The sequence below is a fragment of the Nerophis ophidion genome, linkage group LG13 (genome assembly GCF_033978795.1).
Source record: "Nerophis ophidion isolate RoL-2023_Sa linkage group LG13, RoL_Noph_v1.0, whole genome shotgun sequence".
Taxonomy (NCBI): domain Eukaryota; kingdom Metazoa; phylum Chordata; class Actinopteri; order Syngnathiformes; family Syngnathidae; genus Nerophis; species Nerophis ophidion.
In genome coordinates, this window is record NC_084623.1 from 59014446 (window position 1) to 59037376 (window position 22931).

The 22931-nt window shown below is 42.1% G+C and overlaps 1 protein-coding gene across 1 annotated transcript in view; it reads right to left on the bottom strand.

Annotated features, from left to right (window-relative positions):
• Positions 1-22931, bottom strand: part of LOC133564796 (protein mono-ADP-ribosyltransferase TIPARP-like) — a 71513-nt gene that overhangs the window by 15466 nt on the left and 33116 nt on the right. Inside the window, exons 3-4 of the mRNA XM_061919294.1 lie at positions 4231-4420; positions 2773-2960 (exon numbers count right to left, since the gene is read on the bottom strand). Coding sequence (XP_061775278.1) covers positions 2773-2960; positions 4231-4420 — 378 coding nt within the window. The remainder of the gene's footprint in view (positions 1-2772; positions 2961-4230; positions 4421-22931) is intronic.

The following is a 22931-nucleotide window of genomic DNA, read 5'->3' on the forward strand; positions in this document are numbered from 1 at the left end:
CCAATGTGGCCCCACTACTCGATCCAATGGGGCCCCGATGAGGAATTAACGTGGCCTCAATGTGGATCCAATGTGGTCACAATGTGGTCCCAATACTGGTTCCAATGTGGTCCCAAAATGGCCTCAATGTTGCCCCAATGTGGTCCCAATGTGGAATTAACGTGACCTCAATGTGGATCCAATGTGGTCACAATGTGGCCCCAATACTGGTTCCAATGTGATCCCAAAATGGCCTCAATGTTGCCCCAATGTGGTCCCAATGTGGAATTAACGTGGCCTCAATGTGGATCCAATGTGGTCACAATGTGGCCCCAATACTGGTTCCAATGTGATCCCAAAATGGCCTCAATGTTGCCCCAATGTGGTCCCAATGTAGATCCAATGTTGCCCCAATGTGGTCCCAATGTGGAATTAACGTGGCCTCAATGTGGATCCAATGTGGTCACAATGTGGCCCCAATACTGGTTCCAATGTGGTCCCAAAATGGCCTCAATGTTGCCCCAATGAGGTCCCAATGTGGATCCAAAGTTGCCCAATGTGGAACCATTTTGGCCTCAATGTGTTTCCAATGTGGTCACAATATGGCCCCAATACTGGATCCAATGTGGTCCCAATGTGGAATTAACGTGGCCTCAATGTGGTCACAATGTGGCCCCAATGTAGATTTAATATGGTTCCAATGTGGCCTCTATGTCAATACCGGACTTGAGTGGTCACATGATGTATAAACCAGCAGGTGTGGTGGTTAGCAAGGTGTATAAACCAGCAGGTGTGGTGGTTAGCAAGGTGTATAAACCAGCAGGTGTGGTGGTTAGCAAGGTGTATAAAGCAGCAGGTGTGGTGGTTAGCAAGGTGTATAAACCAGCAGGTGTGGTGGTTAGCAAGGTGTATAAAGCAGCAGGTGTGGTGGTTAGCAAGGTGTATAAAGCAGCAGGTGTGGTGGTTAGCAAGGTGTATAAACCAGCAGGTGTGGTGGTTAGCAAGGTGTATAAACCAGCAGGTGTGGTGGTTAGCAAGGTGTATAAAGCAGCAGGTGTGGTGGTTAGCAAGGTGTATAAAGCAGCAGGTGTGGTGGTCACATGGTGTATAAAGCAGCAGGTGTGGTGGTTAGCAAGGTGTATAAAGCAGCAGGTGTGGTGGTTAGCAAGGTGTATAAAGCAGCAGGTGTGGTGGTTAGCAAGGTGTATAAAGCAGCAGGTGTGGTGGTTAGCAAGGTGTATAAACCAGCAGGTGTGGTGGTCACATGATGTATAAAGCAGCAGGTGTGGTGGTTAGCAAGGTGTATAAACCAGCAGGTGTGGTGGTTAGCAAGGTGTATAAACCAGCAGGTGTGGTGGTTAGCAAGGTGTATAAAGCAGCAGGTGTGGTGGTTAGCAAGGTGTATAAAGCAGCAGGTGTGGTGGTTAGCAAGGTGTATAAAGCAGCAGGTGTGGTGGTTAGCAAGGTGTATAAAGCAGCAGGTGTGGTGGTTAGCAAGGTGTATAAAGCAGCAGGTGTGTTGGTTAGCAAGGTGTATAAAGCAGCAGGTGTGGTGGTTAGCAAGGTGTATAAAGCAGCAGGTGTGTTGGTTAGCAAGGTGTATAAAGCAGCAGGTGTGTTGGTTAGCAAGGTGTATAAACCAGCAGGTGTGGTGGTTAGCAAGGTGTATAAAGCAGCAGGTGTGGTGGTTAGCAAGGTGTATAAAGCAGCAGGTGTGGTGGTTAGCAAGGTGTATAAAGCAGCAGGTGTGTTGGTTAGCAAGGTGTATAAAGCAGCAGGTGTGTTGGTTAGCAAGGTGTATAAACCAGCAGGTGTGGTGGTCACAAGGTGTATAAAGCAGCAGGTGTGTTGGTTAGCAAGGTGTATAAAGCAGCAGGTGTGGTGGTTAGCAAGGTGTATAAAGCAGCAGGTGTGGTGGTTAGCAAGGTGTATAAAGCAGCAGGTGTGTTGGTTAGCAAGGTGTATAAAGCAGCAGGTGTGTTGGTTAGCAAGGTGTATAAAGCAGCAGGTGTGTTGGTTAGCAAGGTGTATAAAGCAGCAGGTGTGGTGGTCACATGGTGTATAAAGCAGCAGGTGTGGTGGTTAGCAAGGTGTATAAAGCAGCAGGTGTGGTGGTTAGCAAGGTGTATAAAGCAGCAGGTGTGGTGGTTAGCAAGGTGTATAAAGCAGCAGGTGTGGTGGTTAGCAAGGTGTATAAACCAGCAGGTGTGGTGGTCACATGATGTATAAAGCAGCAGGTGTGGTGGTTAGCAAGGTGTATAAACCAGCAGGTGTGGTGGTTAGCAAGGTGTATAAACCAGCAGGTGTGGTGGTTAGCAAGGTGTATAAAGCAGCAGGTGTGGTGGTTAGCAAGGTGTATGAAGCAGCAGGTGTGGTGGTTAGCAAGGTGTATAAAGCAGCAGGTGTGGTGGTTAGCAAGGTGTATAAAGCAGCAGGTGTGGTGGTTAGCAAGGTGTATAAAGCAGCAGGTGTGTTGGTTAGCAAGGTGTATAAAGCAGCAGGTGTGGTGGTCACATGGTGTATAAAGCAGCAGGTGTGGTGGTTAGCAAGGTGTATAAAGCAGCAGGTGTGGTGGTTAGCAAGGTGTATAAAGCAGCAGGTGTGGTGGTCACATGATGTATAAAGCAGCAGGTGTGGTGGTTAGCAAGGTGTATAAAGCAGCAGGTGTGGTGGTTAGCAAGGTGTATAAAGCAGCAGGTGTGGTGGTTAGCAAGGTGTATAAACCAGCAGGTGTGGTGGTCACATGGTGTATAAAGCAGGTGTATAAAGGTGTATAAACCAGGTGCTACTCACTCTAAGAGGGGAGCCAGCATGACGGAGGACATGAACATTGGTCGCCTTTTGATCTGGCGCCTGAAGCCAAACATGGCGTTCTGCTGGAAGCCCTCCCTGATGTTCAGGATGTACTGGTTCTGCAGCGTGATGAAGCGCACCTCCTTCAGACCTCTCACCGTCGCCTTTTCGATGAGCTTCACCACCGGCTGATGGAGAGACAGAAGAGCCTTTAGAGTCACAACCAGGAAGTTGGAGAAGATGTGTGTGATCCTGGGTGATATCACTGCAAACTGTATCGTCTTTTATCATTGCATAATTATTGATATTATTTAAAAGCTGTGGAAAATAAGGAGATAATTATGTTATAGAAGCCTGAGAAGAACTATTTTCTGCAGGTTTAGTGGCAGAAAATAACGTCTGTGTAACATTATTTTGCCCTTATTTAACTATGGAAATTAACTTTTGTTATGCAGTAATTATGTAATATTATTGTTATATCGGGCGATATTGATAACTATTGATATTTTTTATGACCCAGGAAAAATAAGGAGCAGGAGAATAATGTGTTTTATTTGAACTTATAATCCCTCAGCTATCAAGGCAGGAAGGAAATGGGGCGGCACAGCTCGTTTGGTGGAGCGACCGTGCCAGCAACTTGAGGGTTGCAGGTTCGATTCCCGCTTGTGCCATCCTAGTCACTGCCGTTGTGTCCTTGGGCAAGACACTTTTTACCCACCTGCTCCCAGTGCCACCCACACTGCTTTAAATGTAACTTAGATATTGGGTTTCACTATGTAAAGCGCTTTGAGTCACTAGAGAAAAGCGCTATATAAATATAATTCACAAATGTCAACACAAGCGTGGAAAAGACTCAAACAATGTCAACAAAATAGTAAAATCCCATTGAACACTTCACAATAAGCTCTTAAAATGTAAAAATATGTTAGAAATGCTTCATAAAGTGTAAGAAAATAGTGCAAAATGTGAAAATGTAGAACCTGAGAATAAATATTTTCTGCAGGTTTAAAGGCAGGAAGTTACAGCTGTGCTCTAAAGGGTGAGCTAAGGTGGTGTGGTGTTAGCGCTCTTGCCTTGCATCATGTACACACCACATGGGTCTGACTACGGTCCCTCTGAAAACTTTCAAAAACTTCTCCTCTCTCTTTTCCCGCCATGCGAAAACTCAACCAAACCTATTAGTTGATACTGTCGCCTGATTGGCTGTTAGCGTGTAATGCTAACTGATCAGCGATCACTTCCTGTGTTGCTCGGTTTACAAAGTCGCTTACAAATCTTGCGAGATGAGTTTGTTAATTGCTTATTTGGGCTTGCTTTTCTGTCTATGTGTGTGTCTTTGTTCCTGCAACCAACCTTGCTTCCACACTTCCACTTTTCTACCACTGGAGAAAAAACTGATTGATTTTATTGATATTGGTTACGAGCGTGTCGCGATACATATCGATATCATTGGGTCACCTCAGAGTATTCCCTCCATCCAAAGTTGTCTCTGCAGTAGTACTTCCACACGGTGTGACAGCTGGGGGCGGGGCCTGAGGTTGTCCCCGGCACGGGGAAGGGGCTGGGGGGAGTGGTCAGTCGCCGGACGCGGTCAAACTTCAGGTCACCCACCCGCATGGCGCCAAAGTCCAGGGAGAACACCGAGCCCCTGAAAGCACACAAAAGGAGGACGTCATTGAAGGCAACATCGTTTGAATTCAGAAATTGTTGACGCTTTCGAAGCTGCCACATTAACCTGGAGCACCTGCACCTGTCAGCCAGGGAGTGGCTTCACACCGACAACACCTGCAACCCAGGAAAACATCCACGCCGCCACTAGAGATGCGTTTGTGTGTTTTCATCACAACATGATGACGGACAAATGGACACCTTCGTGTTTGTGTGAAATGTGGGAAAATGGGAAAAGATGAGAGAAGAAACACGACACAAAACTTCCTAACTGTTAGAAATCCCAATGTTTACATCAAACACGCACCACTCATGACAGCATTTGGCGAGCGCTGCTTTGTCCTATTTATTTCAGCGGCCCTTGAACTCAACACAGTTTAATTGAGTTTATTTGATGAAGTACCCCATTAGTAGGCGTCACGGTGGCAGAGGGGTTAGTGCGTCTGCCTCACAATACGAAGTTCCTGCAGTCCTGGGTTCAAATCCAGGCTCGGGATCTTTCTGTGTGGAGTTTGCATGTTCTCCCCGTGAATGCGTGGGTTCTCTCCGGGTACTCCGGCTTCCTCCCACCTCCAAAGACATGCACCTGGGGATAGGCCCCTCCCACCTCCAAAGACATGCACCTGGGGATAGGCCCCTCCCACCTCCAAAAACATGCACCTGGGGATAGGCCCCTCCCACCTCCAAAGACATGCACCTGGGGATAGGCCCCTCCCACCTCCAAAGACATGCACCTGGGGATAGGCCCCTCCCACCTCCAAAGACATGCACCTGGGGATAGGCCCCTCCCACCTCCAAAGACATGCACCTGGGGATAGGCCCCTCCCACCTCCAAAGACATGCACCTGGGGATAGGTTGATTGGCAACACTAAATGGTCCCTAGTGTGTGAATGTTGTCTGTCTATCTGTGTTGGCCCTGTGATGAGGTGGCGACTTGTCCAGGGTGTACCCCGCCTTCCGCCCGATTGTAACTGAGATAGGCGCCAGCGCCCCCCACGACCCCGAAAGGGAATAAGCGGTAGAAAATGGATGGATGGATCCCCATTAGTGGACACCGCAGTGGAGATTCTATTCTTCCTGAGGTCCATCAAAAAAAACAAAAGATTACAATGCAATACAACATGATCAAATAATAAAATGTCCATCCATCCCTTTTTCTACCGCTTGTCCCTTTCAGGGTCGCGGGGATGTGCTGGAGCCTATCTCAGCTACAGTCGGGCGGAAGGCGGGGTACACCCTGGACAAGTCACCACCTCATCACAGGGCCAACACAGATAGACAACATTCACACACTAGGGACCATTTAGTGTTGCCAATCAACCTATCCCCAGGTGCATGTCTTTGGAGGTGGGAGGGGCCTATCCCCAGGTGCATGTCTTTGGAGGTGGGAGGGGCGTATCCCCAGGTGCATGTCTTTGGAGGTGGGAGGGGCCTATCCCCAGGTGCATGTCTTTGGAGGTGGGAGGGGCCTATCCCCAGGTGCATGTCTTGGAGGTGGGAGGAGCCTATCCCCAGGTGCATGTCTTTGGAGGTGGGAGGGGCGTATCCCCAGGTGCATGTCTTTGGAGGTGGGAGGGGCCTATCCCCAGGTGCATGTCTTTGGAGGTGGGAGGGGCCTATCCCCAGGTGCATGTCTTGGAGGTGGAAGGAGCCTATCCCCAGGTGCATGTCTTTGGAGGTGGGAGGGGCCTATCCCCAGGTGCATGTCTTTGGAGGTGGGAGGGGCCTATCCCCAGGTGCATGTCTTTGGAGGTGGGAGGGGTCTTTATATAAGACTTTTAAAGTCATTTTGATAGTAGGCTAATATAGACACTTACATCATGTGTTGTCTTCATTATAACACTTATATAAGACTTTTAAAGTCATGTTGATAGTATGCTAATATAGCTAATCTAGATAACACTCAAATTAGGTGTTAAAATTTTGTAGCTCCAGACGGACTACTTTTGAATATTTTTGGTCCTATTTGGTCCATCCCATTTAGGGTTGCCGACCCCTGCTTTAGAACATACATTTGACAAAAAGATGTCGTCAAATCCAGAATAATGGAAAGTGAGTCGAGAAAAATGTGTACTCGGTGGCCTTTCTTCCCCTGGCGCTGTCTGGAAAAGTAAAAAGTATTGTGTGAGAGTTTTGGGGTGGGGCGACAGTCCCTCCACATTAGTCCTCCATATGGCCCCTGGCAGGGAGGCTTTCTGGGTCAGACACAACACTGGCATTAATATGGCCATCATACTCCTACTGTACATTGGCACGCTATGTCAGCACACCCAGACACACACACACACACACACACACACACACACACACACACACACACACACACACACACACACACGTCAGCTACAATAAACGCTCCACACGGGCAAAAAGAAAGATGCACGCACACACACGCACGCCCGGTTCAAGGTTAATGGCCTCATTGATTTGGTTTCCCGGGAAACTAATTGACAGAAATGTGCCTGGTGATTGTGCGTCCGTCTGGAAGTGCTTCAAGAGCAACGACTGCGTGTGCGCGCCTGTGTCAAATGTACTAAAACATGTTAAAAGGGAAACTCTCACAAAGGCCGTTTTTCGACTTGACAATTACCGCATTTCCTTATAGTATACGCCTGTCTAGAATTAACGCCGGGTCAAACTCGTTTCACAAAATATTATTTTTATTAGCGCATGTCTAGAATTTCCACAGGGTCAAACTCGTCACGTCACGAGTGACACTTCACCTGTCATCATTTTCAAAATGGAGGAGGCTGATTTCAATCATTTGAAATCGCATAAAGGGAAGAAGATTAAGAGCTATTCAGTAGGATTTAAGGTCCAAGCTATTGAATATGCTAAAAAGAACAGTAAGCAGCTATGTTTTATTAATATACCGTAGCTGCGTGTGTCAAATATGAGTCATTAAATGACTCCCGCCTCCTGGTGGTAGAGGGCGCTAGTGATCCTTCTTGCGACTACTCGGCTGCAGAAGAAGTGACAACAAGCAGCAAGAGTGAGCAGCGATCGTTTATTTTTTCCTCTCGCTTGCACTTTTAACATGGAGGATTACATATCTAAAATAAAACAGTTTTCTAAACTGGACTTTCAATGGAAGCAGGAGGTAATAAAGGAAGATCTCCATCGAGACAGAGAGACTTTTAAAACTGAAGAAAGATAAGGAAGACTTCTATAAACAAGTTATCGATGCTTTTGATCAGAAGGAGCTGCGCATGGACTTCATTTATAAGTAAAGGTAAGACCATAATAATTTTTTTTTATTAAATGTGTTTTTTATGATGGTATCTTTACATCACACTCAAATTTATAAGCGCAGGCCTAAATTTACCGCATGCCTTTGGTAAGCGCTGGAGTGAGAAGACGTTTTAAATGAATTAGCGCCCTGGCGGCAATTCAAGGAAATACGGTATGTCTCCTGGGAACGCCTCGGGATCCCCCGGGGGGAGATGGACGAACTGGCTGGGGAGAGGGAAGTCTGGGCTTCTCTGCTTAGGCTGCTGCCCCCGCTACCCGACGTCGGATAAGCGGAAGAAGACGGATGAATGGATGGATTAGCAAAATATATTTTATGGACCAATTAGGTGAGGGTGCATCATTACCCACGGCACACCAAACAATATCTCACGGTACACTAGTGTGCCGCGGCACAGTGGTTGACAAACACTGTTTCAGGGCATTACGGGAAATGACAAGGGCGGTGGCGTCAATGGCCGTGGTTAGATTCCAGCCCCGCTACCGTAAATAATATGTAGCGTGTATCCAGCCTGTTTGCTACTTATCTCTAGAAAAGGGAAACAAACCCCAGCGTGCAGATGGATGCTGCAGGACATAAAAAGTGTTTGGATGATAGTGATGACAAAGCACCAGTAGCAGAGGACCAGAGATGCTGAGTCAGCACAATTCTCCGCACCAAGTCATGCTGTGACTGAGAGGAACTAAAACTATTCAAAGCACACGTGCGGTCCAACTCAGTGTTGCATCATCCATGCACACTTGCAGCCACCTTCCACGAATTAGAAAATGTTTGATGACGCGCGGATGAGATTAGGAAAAAGTACATTTGTGTCCAGTTGCTTTTTTGCGGAAAGAGCTGAGACAGCAGCCGCATGGTCTCTCCCCCCCAGAGACACCTGCGCTACTTCCCCTTCCCGCTTCACCGGCCAGAGAAGCAAAGTCTACTTGGCGCCATTATCGCCTCACCGCTCCTCATGGTGTGTCCCCCCCGCCATGTCTGCTTTGGGCCGCTCGAACACTACCACCGGTGAAATGAAGTGCACTCAAACTAGCTGCTGGGTACCTGGAGGTCCAGGAAAAGGTGGAAGGAGGCGGCAGGGAAGAGGAGGGAACAATACACCGGTACTAGAATAGTATTGCATTACTAACAAATCAAAAACAGTACTATACTGTTTGAAAAGTACCTGTTCCCCTTTTCATTTTTTTTTTTTTAACAGGCATGACGGTGCGTCATGACATTGCTGATTTACCAGCAGAGGAGCAGGATCAGAGTACTTCCAGGCAGACACAGTGTGTGGACAGAAAGGGGAGAATGGACGCATTTTGGTGTAAAAATTTAAAATAAAAGTTACGTTTAGCTCTAAAAACGCCTTCTGTAAGAGGAGCATGTTCGGCAGCGCACACACACAGAGTACTTACAAGCAGACTCAGTGTGTAAACAGAAAAGGGAGAATGGCCGCATTTTGGTGTAAAAATTTAAGATAAAAGTGACGTTTGACTCTAAAAACGCCTTCTGTAAGAGGAGCATGTTCGGCAGTGCACACGCACAGAGTACTTACAGGCAGACACAGTGTGTGGACAGAAAAGGGAGAATGGACGCATTTTGGTGTAAAAATTTAAGATAAAAGTGACGTTTGACTCTAAAAACACCTCCAGTAAGAGGAGCATGTTCGGCAGCGCACACACACAGAGTACTTACAGGCAGACAGAGTGTGTAGATAGAAAAGGGAGAATGGCCGCATTTTGGTGTAAAAACTAAAGCTAAAAGTGACGTTTAACTCGAAAAACGCCTTCTGTAAGAGAAGCATGTTCGGCAGTGCACACACACAGAGTACTTCCAGGCAGACACAATGTGTGGACAGAAAAGGGAGAATGGACGCATTTTGGTGTAAAAATTTAAGATAAAAGTGACGTTTGACTCTAAAAACACCTCCAGTAAGAGGAGCATGTTCGGCAGCTCACACACACAGAGTACTTACAGGCAGACACAGTGTGTAGACAGAAAAGGGAGAATGGCCGCATTTTGGTGTAAAAACTAAAGCTAAAAGTGACGTTTAACTCGAAAAACGCCTTCTGTAAGAGAAGCATGTTCGGCAGTGCACACACACAGAGTACTTACAGGCAGACACAGTGTGTGGACAGAAAAGGGAGAATGGACGCATTTTGGTGTAAAAAGTAAAAATAAAAGTGACGTTTAACTCTAAAAACGCCTTCTGTAAGAGGAGCATGTTCGGCAGTGCACACACACAGAGTACTTACAGGCAGTTACAGTGTGTAGACAGAAAAGGGAGAATGGCCGCATTTTGGTGTAAAAACTAAAGCTAAAAGTGAGGTTTAACTCGAAAAATGCCTTCAGTAAAAGGAGCATGTTCGGCAGCGCACACACACAGAGTACTTACAGGCAGACACAGTGTGCGGACAGAAAAGGGAGAATGGACGCATTTTGGTGTAAAAATTTAAGATAAAAGTGACGTTTGACTCTAAAAACACCTCCAGTAAGAGGAGCATGTTCGGCAGCGCACACGCACAGAGTACTTACAGGCAGACTCAGTGTGTAAACAGAAAAGGGAGAATGGACGCATTTTGGTGTAAAAATTAAAGATAAAAGTGACGTTTAACTCTAAAAACGCCTTCTGTAAGAGGAGCATGTTCGGCAGCGCACACACACAGAGTACTTCCAAGCAGACAGTGTGTAGACAGAAAAGGGAGAATGGACGAATTTTGGTGTAAAAACTAAAGCTAAAAGTGACGTTTAACTCGAAAAAGGCCTTCAGTAAGAGGAGCATGTTCGGCAGCGCACACGCACAGAGTACTTACAGGCAGTTACAGTGTGTGGACAGAAAAGGGAGAATGGACGCATTTTGGTGTAAAAACTAAAGATAAAAGTGACGTTTAACTCTAAAAACGCCTTCTGTAAGAGGAGCATGTTCGGCAGTGCACACACACAGAGTACTTACAGGCAGACACAGTGTGTGGACAGAAAAGGGAAAATGGACGCATTTTGGTGTAAAAATTTAAGATAAAAGTGACGTTTAGCTCTAAAAACGCCTTCTGTAAGAGGAGCATGTTCGGCAGCGCACACACACAGAGTACCTACAGGCAGTTACATTGTGTAGACAGAAAAGGGAGAATGGACGCATTTTGGTGTAAAAATTGATTGGCAACACTAAATGGTCCCTAGTGTGTGAATGTGAGTGTTGTCTGTCTATCTGTGTTGGCCCTTTGATGAGGTGGCAACTTGTCCAGGGTGTACACCGCCTTCCGCCCGATTGTAGCTGAGATAAGCACCAGCGCCCCCCGCTACCCCAAAGGGAATAAGCGGTAGGAAATGGATGGATGGAAGTAAAGATAAAAGCGACGTTTAACTCTAAAAACGCCTTCAGTAAGAGGAGCATGTTCGGCAGTGCACACGCACAGAGTACTTACAAGCAGACAGTGTGTAGACAGAAAAGGGAGGACGGATGCATTTTTTTAGCATTAGCTACTTCTGAATCACTAATCCTCGTATCCATGGCGACAAATAAAGTATCTTTCTTACAAGTAACATTATCACTGGAGGACGAGGAATAGCTAAACACACACCGTAGGAGGATACAATAGCTCACTGGCATCACAATGTAAACGAACGCCATGGGTGGATCTACACCTGACATCCACTGTAATGATACCAATTACAAGAGCGTATCTAGTCGATACTACTATGATTACATTGATATTTTTCAGCATCACAAAATCTTCTTATGTTTATTTTAAATTCATATTATGTTTATAAAGTCAGGAAATATGTTCCCGGACACATGAGGGCTTTGAATATGACCAATGTATGATCCTGTAACTTCTTGGTATCAAATCGATATCTAAATGTCTGGTATCATCTAAAACTAATGTCAAGTATCAAAGAAGAGAAGAATAAGTGATTATTACATTTGAACAGAAGTGTAGATAGAACATGTTAAAACAGAAAACAGGACGACACCTACCCTTCACATCAGTATTTTTTATCCATATTATTATTGGTTTATTAGGTAATATATTTTATTGTATGATCCTGTAACTTCTTGGTATCAAATCGATATCTAAATCTGTGGTATCATCCAAAACTAACGTCAAGTATCAAAAAAAGAAGAATAAGTGAATGCGTGGGTTCCCTCCGGGTACTCCGGCTTCCTCCCACCTCCAAAGACATGCACCTGGGGATAGGTTGATTGGCAACACTAAATTGGCCCTAGTGTGTGAATGTGAGTGTGAATGTTGTCTGTCTATCTGTGTTGGCCCTGCGATGGGGTGGCGACTTGTCCAGGGTGTACCCCGCCTTCCGCCCGATTGTAGCTGAGATAGGCGACAGTGCCCCCCGCGACCCCAAAAGGGAATAAGCGGTAGAAAATGGATGGATGGATGGAAGTGATTATTACATTTGAACAGAAGTGTAGATAGAACATGTTAAAACAGAAAACAGGGCGACACCTACCCTTCACATCAGTATTTTTCAACCATATTATTATTGGTTTATTAGGTAATATATTTTATTGTATGATCCTGTAACTTCTTGGTATCAAATCGATATCTAAATCTGTGGTATTATCCAAAACTAATGTCAAGTTGGGGCGGCATAGCTCGGTTGGTAGAGTGGCCGTGCTAGCAACTTGAGGGTTGCAGGTTCGATTCCCGCTTGTGCCATCCTAGTTACTGGCCTTGTGTCCTTGGGCAAGACACTTTACCCACCTGCTCCCAGTGCCACCCACACTGCTTTAAATGTAACTTAGATATTGGGTTTCACTATGTAAAGCGCTTTGAGTCACTCGAGAAAAGCGCTATATAAATATAATTCACTTCACTTCACTTCAAGTATCAAAAAAAGAAGAATAAGTGATTATTACATTTGAACAGAAGTGTAGATAGAACAAGTTAGAACAGAAAATAAGCAGATATTAACAGTAAATGAACAAGTGGATTAATAATCCATTTTTACAGTTTGTCCCTAATAATGTAGACAAAATAACAGGTGTATAAATGACACAATATGTTACTGCTGACTAATTAGGAGTCTTTGTTTGTTTACTTCCTACTAAAAGACAAGTTGTCTAGTATGTTCAACATTTTATTTAAGGACTAAATAACAATAATAAACATATGTTTCATCTACACTAACATTTGTTGTTCAAACAAGGCAATAATTAAATTTTTTTGTGGTCCCATTGATTTAGAAAAGTATCGAAACACATTTAGTGAAGTGAAGTGAATTATATTTATATAGCGCTTTTCTCTAGTGACTCAAAGCGCTTTACATAGTGACACCCAATATCTAAGTTACATTTAAAGCAGTGTGGGTGGCACTGGGAGCAGGTGGGTAAAAAGTGTCTTGCCCAAGGACACAACGGCAGTGACTAGGATCGAACCTGCAACCCTCAAGTAGCTGACCCGGCCACTCTACCGGTACCAAAATGACTGGTATCGAGACAACACTAATATACACTTTTTTTTAGGTCAGGTTTTGGGCCAGGTGTAAGTCCAGGATGATTTCTGCTCGGTCTTGGAGATAAAACGATATCAACAGATATCGCCATGGATACGTAAACAATATCAATAAAGTAGAATGTGCAATGTGTGCAAGTTGTGAGCAGAACTGGAATGCTTGAAAGTCCAGAGTGAGATGAGTGTGTGGATAGTGGAACGCTTCCAATCGCTTGAGAAATGCAGAAGTTCCTCTATTACTTGTTCCTTCTCCGGGTAATCAGGAAAAAATTGAAAATATATTTTCTTTATTGAAACAATATCACCAGTTTTTTGTGGGCCACATAAAATGATGCAGCGGGCTAGATGTGGCCCCCGGGCCTTGATTTTGACCCCAGTGCCATAAACTGTCTTACATCTTGATTATGACGTGGAATTTCATGCATCACAAACCTTAAATCAGAATGTTTTACTTTGACATGCGCAGAACCTAACAAACGGGAAAGTGTGTTATTCTTTGTGCAATGTCGCCATCGTTTGGACGAGTTCGCTCACTGCAGGTGTTGAAGAAGCAGTCGACTTTCCCTGAAACAAACAATGGCTTTGTGCATTTCTGCTTGTCCGACGTCATCATGGTTTTTATTTATCATTTTGTTCACTACTTTTGTTTTACCTCTCTTTTGGAAATGGAGCTGTTCTGTGCTTTTTATGTTATGATTATGTTCAGGTCATGGCACGTCTTCCTGTTACATTCTGTGAGCATGTTTGAGGCTAGCAGTTAGCACTTGGAGTAGCTGTAATGTGACCAAAACGGACTCAATCAGACTGAAATTTTGATCCGAATGCGTGTGATTGGGTCAAAATATTTCGAATGGTGTGTTTACATTAAGCATTTTTTTTTTTTTTTTACCCCGATTAGGCTTTTAATCTGATTAAATGTGTCTTTGTGCACGTAGCTCCAGACACTAAAGTACTGAAAATTGAGTACCGATATCAATTCCCAGAGGTACCGTATCGGTTGAAACGTGAAATCCATCACACCCTAACTTATTCCAGGCCAAAGACTTGAATAAATAATGACTAATAAAACATCAGCTGACTGTGTGTGTGCTAAAGGTGAAAGGCAAGCCAGGGGAAAAAAAAAAAAAAAAGGACAAACCTGCTCTGTGTTTGTACGAAGCAGCTGAAGGGTGTGTGCGTACACACGTCACTCCAAGGGAGGCCTTCAACAAGTCTTTCACCCCGCATAAATAAATGTTAAGAAAACTGATGGCATTGTCAAAATGTCCGTTAAATCCCGCACACGCACACACACACACACACACACACACACACACACACACACCCCTTCCATTTTCTCACGGCGACACGTACGCTGACATACCAGCATCAGTCATGCTATTGTGAACGTCACAGATGAAAACAAGAGAGGAGCGCTCACTGGCACACATTCTTTAGGCCGAGTCATGTACACACATGCAGGTCTCAAAGAGTCATGCCTGGATTCCACAGTCCATGTCAGCTCCACGTCGCCTGCTTTCCACTCCCCACTTCCTGTTTGTTGGACAAGTAACTACTACAACTAACTCCAATAACTGATTTCCATAGTCCACTTCCTGTTTGTTGGACAAGTAGCATTGACATAAACTACTACAACTAACTCCAATAACTGATTTCCATAGTCCACTTCCTGTTTGTTGGACAAGTAGCATTGACATAAACTATTACAACTAACTCTGATAACTGATTTCCATAGTCCACTTCCTGTTTGTTGGACAAGTAGCATTGACATAAACTACTACAACTAACTCCAATAACTGATTTCCATAGTCCACATCCTGTTTGTTGGACAAGTAGCATTGACATAAACTACTACAACTAACTCCAATAACTGATTTCCATAGTCCACTTCCTGTTTGTTGGACAAGTAACTACTACAACTAACTCCAATAACTGATTTCCATAGTCCACTTCCTGTTTGTTGGACAAGTAACTACTACAACTAACTCCAATAACTGATTTCCATAGTCCACTTCCTGTTTGTTGGACAAGTAATTACTACAACTAACTCCAATAACTGATTTCCATAGTCCACTTCCTGTTTGTTGGACAAGTAGCATTGCCATAAACTACTACAACTAACTCTGATAACTGATTTCCATAGTCCACTTCCTGTTTGTTGGACAAGTAACTACTACAACTAACTCCAATAACTGATTTCCATAGTCCACTTCCTGTTTGTTGGACAAGTAACTACTACAACTAACTCCAATAACTGATTTCCATAGTCCACTTCCTGTTTGTTGGACAAGTAACTACTACAACTAACTCCAATAACTGATTTCCATAGTCCACTTCCTGTTTGTTGGACAAGTAACGACTACAACTAACTCCAATAACTGATTTCCATAGTCCACTTCCTGTTTGTTGGACAAGTAACTACTACAACTAAGTCCAATAACTGATTTCCATAGTCCACTTCCTGTTTGTTGGACAAGTAACTACTACAACTAACTCCAATAACTGATTTCCATAGTCCACTTCCTGTTTGTTGGACAAGTAACTACTACAACTAACTCCAATAACTGATTTCCATAGTCCACTTCCTGTTTGTTGGACAAGTAGCATTGACATAAACTATTACAACTAACTCTGATAACTGATTTCCATAGTCCACTTCCTGTTTGTTGGACAAGTAACTACTACAACTAACTCCAATAACTGATTTCCATAGTCCACTTCCTGTTTGTTGGACAAGTAACTACTACAACTAACTCTGATAACTGATTTCCATAGTCCACTTCCTGTTTGTTGGACAACTAACTATTACAACTAACTCCAATAACTGATTTCCAGTGTCCACTTCCTGTTTGTTGGACAAGTAACTACTACAACTAACTCCAATAACTGATTTCCATAGTCCACTTCCTGTTTGTTGGACAAGTAACTACTACAACTAACTCCAATAACTGATTTCCATAGTCCACTTCCTGTTTGTTGGACAAGTAGCATTGACATAAACTACTACAACTAACTCCAATAACTGATTTCCATAGTCCACTTCCTGTTTGTTGGACAAGTAGCATTGACATAAACTATTACAACTAACTCTGATAACTGATTTCCATAGTCCACTTCCTGTTTATTGGACAAGTAGCATTGACATAAACTATTACAACTAACTCTGATAACTGATTTCCATAGTCCACTTCCTGTTTGTTGGACAAGTAGCATTGACATAAACTACTACAACTAACTCCAATAACTGATTTCCATAGTCCACTTCCTGTTTGTTGGACAAGTAGCATTGACATAAACTACTACAACTAACTCTGATAACTGATTTCCATTGTCCACTTCCTGTTTGTTGGACAAGTAGCATTGACATAAACTACTACAACTAACTCCAATAACTGATTTCCATAGTCCACTTCCTGTTTGTTGGACAAGTAGCATTGACATAAACTACTACAACTAACTCCGATAACTGATTTCCATAGTCCACTTCCTGTTTGTTGGACATTGACCAACTCCTACGACTAACCCCATAACGACCACGATGTCATTCCAGATGTCTACTTCTGTACTTGTTTCCAGGGCTGCTGTGGGCTAGGACGGATGGAAACATGTCTGAGTGCGTGCGGTTGTTGGCAGTGCCCAAACACGAACAGACGTCTTGTTTGCGGGAGGCAATGAGTCAAAACAGCGAGTTAGTGTGTTTTAACAAGCTAAGTGACGACACTGAAACTCAGACTGATTCTTTGAGCTGGGTTTTACTTCATGAGCTACGGACAGAAACCAAGTTGAAAAATGAGGATTAGCTCCAAATTGTTCAGGACAAACTAAAATCATCAGGTTGGGAGGTTGGGTCTTGGGCACAGTTGGGTGTTCCAACAGGACAATGACCACAAACACACCGCAAAAGTGGTAAAGGAATGGCTAAATCAGGCTAGAATGAAGGTTTTGGAATGGCCTTCCCAGAGTCCTGACTTAAAGGTGTGGACAATGCTGAAGAAACAAGTCCATGTCAGAAAAGCAACACATTTAGCTGAACTGCAGCACTTTTATGGTCCAAAATGTAAGCAGAAGCTTGTGGATGGCTACCAAAAGCGCCTTATTGCAGGTAAACTTGCCAAGGGACATAGAAGCAAATATGAACATTGCTGTATGTATACTTTTCACTTTGCTGACATTTTCAGTAGAGACATAATAAATTCATAAAAGAAGCAAACCTCATGAATGTTTGACAGCCATGACATCATGTTCTTTACAAGTGTATGTAAACTTTTGATCGCGACTGTGTAAATAAATAAATATATATATATACACATTCATATACATACACACACATATTTACCATACGCATACATATATAAATATATATACATACACTATACATACACATATATATATACATACATATATATGTATATATACATATATATACATAAATATATATGTATATATACATATATTTATATACATACATATATATATACATACATACACATATATATGCACATATATATATACACATACATATATATACACATACATACATATATATATATATATGTATATATACATATATATACATAAATATATATGTATATATACATATATTTATATACATACATATATATATACATACATACACATATATATGCACATATATATATACACATACATATATATACACATACATATATATACATACACATATGTATACATACACACACATATATATACATATAAATATACATACATATATACATAGACATATATACATATATATACACATACATACATATACATATATACATACACACATATTTACCATACGCATACATATATATATACATACACAAACATATATATACATACACTATACATACACATATATATATATATATGTATACATATATATATGTATATATACACACACACATATATATATATATATATACATACATATATATACATAAATATGTATATATACATATATTTATATACATATACATACATATATATATATATATATATATATATATATATATATATATATATATACACATAATGTATGTGTGCTGAAAATTGTAATTTTCCTGAAGGAACTCTCCTGGCGGAATAAATAAAGTACTATCTAATCTAATCCATCTAATCTAATACATATATATATATACACATATATATATACATACACATATGTATACACATACAGTATATACATGCACATATACATATATACATACACATATGTATATACACATACATACATATACATACACACATATATACATCTATATATATATATATATACATACATACATATACATATACAGAGTTGTTGCTTTGCACTGATTTCATCCTGACTGAGGCTCATTCTTTTCTCGCAGCAAAAAGGAAGAGTAGCAGACGTGTGATGGATTGTGCTCGCTCTGGACTGCAGCCAGGACATTACGATCCAGGTTCAGTGTGTCCTGTCGCTCAGTTCTCACACTTCTGCACAAGTCTCAAACCTGCCTGAGAAGGTAGAAAAGTAGCACACATGTAATCAGAGGGAAGAGGAGAACACGTAGATGCAGAGTTGAAGTCCAGGGAGAAGCACGTTTCATGTGTCAGGCCCACTTTGGAGATTGCAAACATGTGCGGCGGGAAAAGTCCTCTGGGTCTGGTTTTACTTGCTCTCTGCATCTACAGGGTGGATGGTCTTGTGTCAAACTACAGAGGATGGTTCTAGTTAGTGTGCTGGGAACGTCTGAGCAAGAATGAAGTACTTGTTTAGGACCTTCTACTTGTTTTGCTGAAGACGTGTGCTCCATAACATATATACATATATACATATATATATATATATATATATATATATATATATATATATATATATATATATATATATATATATATATATTAAAGATATATACTGTATTAAAGGGCAACTGCACTTTATTTAATATTTTTTCAACTACCGTCATTCCTTGAATTGCCGCCGGTTATATAATAATAATAATTAGCGCATGCTTAGCATTACCGCCGGCTCAGGATTAACGCCGGGTCAAACTCGTTTCGCAAAATATTATTTTTATTAGTGCATGTCTAGAATTTCCACCGGGTCAAACTCGTCACGTCACGAGTGACACTTCACCTGTCATCATTTTCAAAATGGAGGCGGCTGATTTCAATCATTTGAAATCGCATAAAGGGAAGAAGATTAAGAGCTATTCAGTAGGATTTAAGATCCAAGCTATTGAATATGCTAAAAACAACAGTAAGCAGCTATGTTTTATTAATATACCGTAGCTGCGTGTGTCAAATATGAGTCATTAAATGACTCCCGCCTCCTGGTGGTAGAGGGCGCTAGTGATCCTTCTTGCGACTACTCGGCTGCAGAAGAAGTGACAACAAGCAGCGATCGTTTATTTTTTCCTCTCGCTTGCACTTTTAACATGGAGGATTACATATCTAAAATAAAATAGTTTTTTAAACTGGACTTTCAATGGAAGCAGGATGTAATAAAGGAAGATCTCCATCGAGACAGAGAGACTTTTAAAACTGAAGAAAGATAAGGAAGACTTCTATAAACAAGTTATCGATGCTTTTGATCAGAAGGAGCTGCGCATGGACTTCATTTATAAGTAAAGGTAAGACCATAATTACGTTTTTTTTTATTAAATGTGTTTCATGATGCTATCCTTACATCACACTCAAATTTTCAAGCGCAGGCCTAAATTTACCGCATGCCTTTGGTAAGTGCCGGAGTGAGAAGAGGTTTTGAATTAATTAGCGCCCCGGCGGCAATTCAAGGGAATACGGTATTTGATTATCAAATCTCAATAAGAAAAACATTTAAATAAATACATAAACAGAGATAAAAATACAAATAAATACAATAAAATTGTAATTTCCTTTGATTATAATCCCTCAGATATCAAGGAAATGTCAACACGAGCGACGAAAAGACTCAATGTCAACAAAATAGTAAAATCTCATTGAACACTTCACAATAAATGAAAGAATATGTAAGAAAGGCTTCATAAAGTGTAAGAAAATTGTGCAAAGTGTGAAAATGTAAACGGAGAAACCCGAGATAAACTATCTTCTGCAGGTTTAGTGGCAGGAAGTTACAGCTGTGCTCTAAAGGTATCAAATCTCAATAAGAAAAACATTTAAATAAATACATAAAAATACAAACAAATAAAATAAAAATTCAACTTTCTTTGATGATAATCCCTCAGCTATCAAGGCAGAAAGGAAATGTCAACACAAATAAATGATAAATGATAAATGGGTTGTACTTGTATCGCGCTTTTCTACCTTCAAGGTACTCAAAGCGCTTTGACACTACTTCTACATTCACACACACATTCACACACTGATGGAGGGAGCTGCCATGCAAGGCGCCAACCAGCACCCATCAGGAGCAAGGGTGAAGTGTCTTGCTCAGGACACAACGGACGTGACGAGGTTGGTTCTAGGTGGGATTTGAACCAGTGACCCTCGGGTTGCGCACGGCCACTCTCCCACTACGCCACGCCGTCCCACACAAGCGTGGAAAAGACTCAAACAATGTCAACAAAATAGTCAAATCCCATTGAACATTTCACAATAAGCTCTTCAAAGGAAGGAATATGTTAGAAATGCTTCATAAAGTGTAAGAAAATCATGCAAAATGTGAAAATGTAAACATAGAGAAACCTGAGAAGAACTGTGTTCTGCAGGTTTGCTCTAAGGTTCTGCAGCTGTGCTCTAAAGGGTGAGCATGGCTGAGGTGGTGTGGTGTTACTGATTACGGAGCGCCTTGGTCTGACAACCGTTTAAAAAAATCCAAAAAGTGCCATACTGTTGGTGACTTTTCTACATTTTTACTAGGTCAGCTTTGCGCGCGTTTGCACGTATTTTAGTATCGGCAGACATGTATTCAATCGGGCTGTACTGTACGTATTGTACTTTTTACATGATTGATTGTCATGTGGACAAAAGCTGATCCGTCTGACATGTACTGGAGGTAAACACACGCCGGGGTTTGCCCGAAACCGCCCAGAAACCTGTGGTGGAGGGGGCGTGGTCACCAAATAGTTGGCATAATTCCCTACAATTATATGATTTTTTTTTTAAAGACTCCAAAAATGTATGCATACATGTCCAAACAAATCTGTTACTAATTAATATTAACATATTTGTATCGTTTTGCCATAATTTCAATTGACTTGAACGACTTTAAAAATTAAAAACCACTCGCAACAAATGTAGCATCTGGTGTTATTGTAGAATGAATGAATTTGTTTAGAGACTTCTGTTCCTCCATGTCCTTCACGTCACACTTGCCATCGTACTTTTTCTTTTGTCCTCTTAATATTTGCACATTTCGTAGATGGCTGTCCGCGGGTGTATCTGGTTGCGTCCACATCACAGACAGGCTGACAATGCTCCAGACGATGGCGTGCGTTTTCTTTATATTCGGTTTCGGTAGCGCCGTTTTCGTTGATTAAAGTCTCTATGTCAATAGGTGCATGAATAATAGGCTGTATAAATCATTTCATACTGTTAACGACCTGCTAATGTTTTTTTACGTTTGTGTGGTTTGGATTTGATGTCAGTTTTTCTCATGTTTGCAAACACGCCGTCCGTGCCTGAAAGGTGATTGGCGGAGAATGAGGAAGTGTTGTTGCGCAAGGTGAAAGTGCTTAGTTGGAATTGTAACATTTGTTGTCATAAGATTGGTAATAAAAGTTAAAAATAGCGTCGGATTTTGTGTGATTTCTTCTAGGGCCTACAATATATTACATTAATTGGTTTACAAGTATTAAGTACACATCAAGTACACGTTGTGGTGTCAGGTCATTTTGCCCTCAGTGCTCGGTGACTCGTTATGTCAGTTAATGACAAGCAAGGCTTTTATTGCCTGGCTTGCAAAAGAGCTGTTTGTTATCATAAGATTGGTAATAAACGTTTAAAATAGTGTCAGACTTTGCGTGATTTCTTCCGGGTGCTACAATATATTACATTGCTTTAATCCCTTTTTCAAGTACAAAAAAAAAAGTGTGGCGGTGAGCAAAACTTGTTCTAGACCAGGGGTGTCCAAAGTGTGCCCCGGAGGCCATTTGCGGCCCACAGCTAATGTTTTAAAGGCCCACGGCACATTCTAAGAATACTAATAAAATAAACAAAATCATAAAAAAGGGAAATAAAAAAGCTTGAAGGTTAAATGTAATTTAGAAAAAGTTGCAACGTTGACTACTAAAACAAAGTGTTTTTTCTACTTTCAAACGGTCATTGTTCAAAACATAATATTGAATCAAAATCAAGTTCGAGATGCTACCTCAGTAGAAGCATTTAAGTCTCATCTTAAAACTCATCTGTATACTCTAGCCTTTAAATAGACCTCCTTTTTAGACCAGTTGATCTGCCGCTTCTTTTCTTTCTCCTATGTCCCCCCCTCCCTTGTGGAGGGGGTCCGGTCCGATGACCATGGATGAAGTACTGACTGTCCAGAGTCGAGACCCAGGAAGGACCGCTCGTCGGGACCCAGGATGGACCGCTCGCCTGTATCGGTTGGGGACATCTCTTCGCTGCTGATCCGCTTGAGATGGTTTCCTGTGGACGGGACTCTCGCTGCTGTCTTGGAGCCACTATGGATTGAACTTTCACAGCATCATGTTAGACCCGCTCGACATCCATTGCTTTCGGTCCCCTAGAGGGGGGGGGGTTGCCCACATCTGAGGTCCTCTCCAAGGTTTCTCATAGTCAGCATTGTCACTGGCGTCCCACTGGATGTGAATTCTCCCTGCCCACTGGGTGTGAGTTTTCC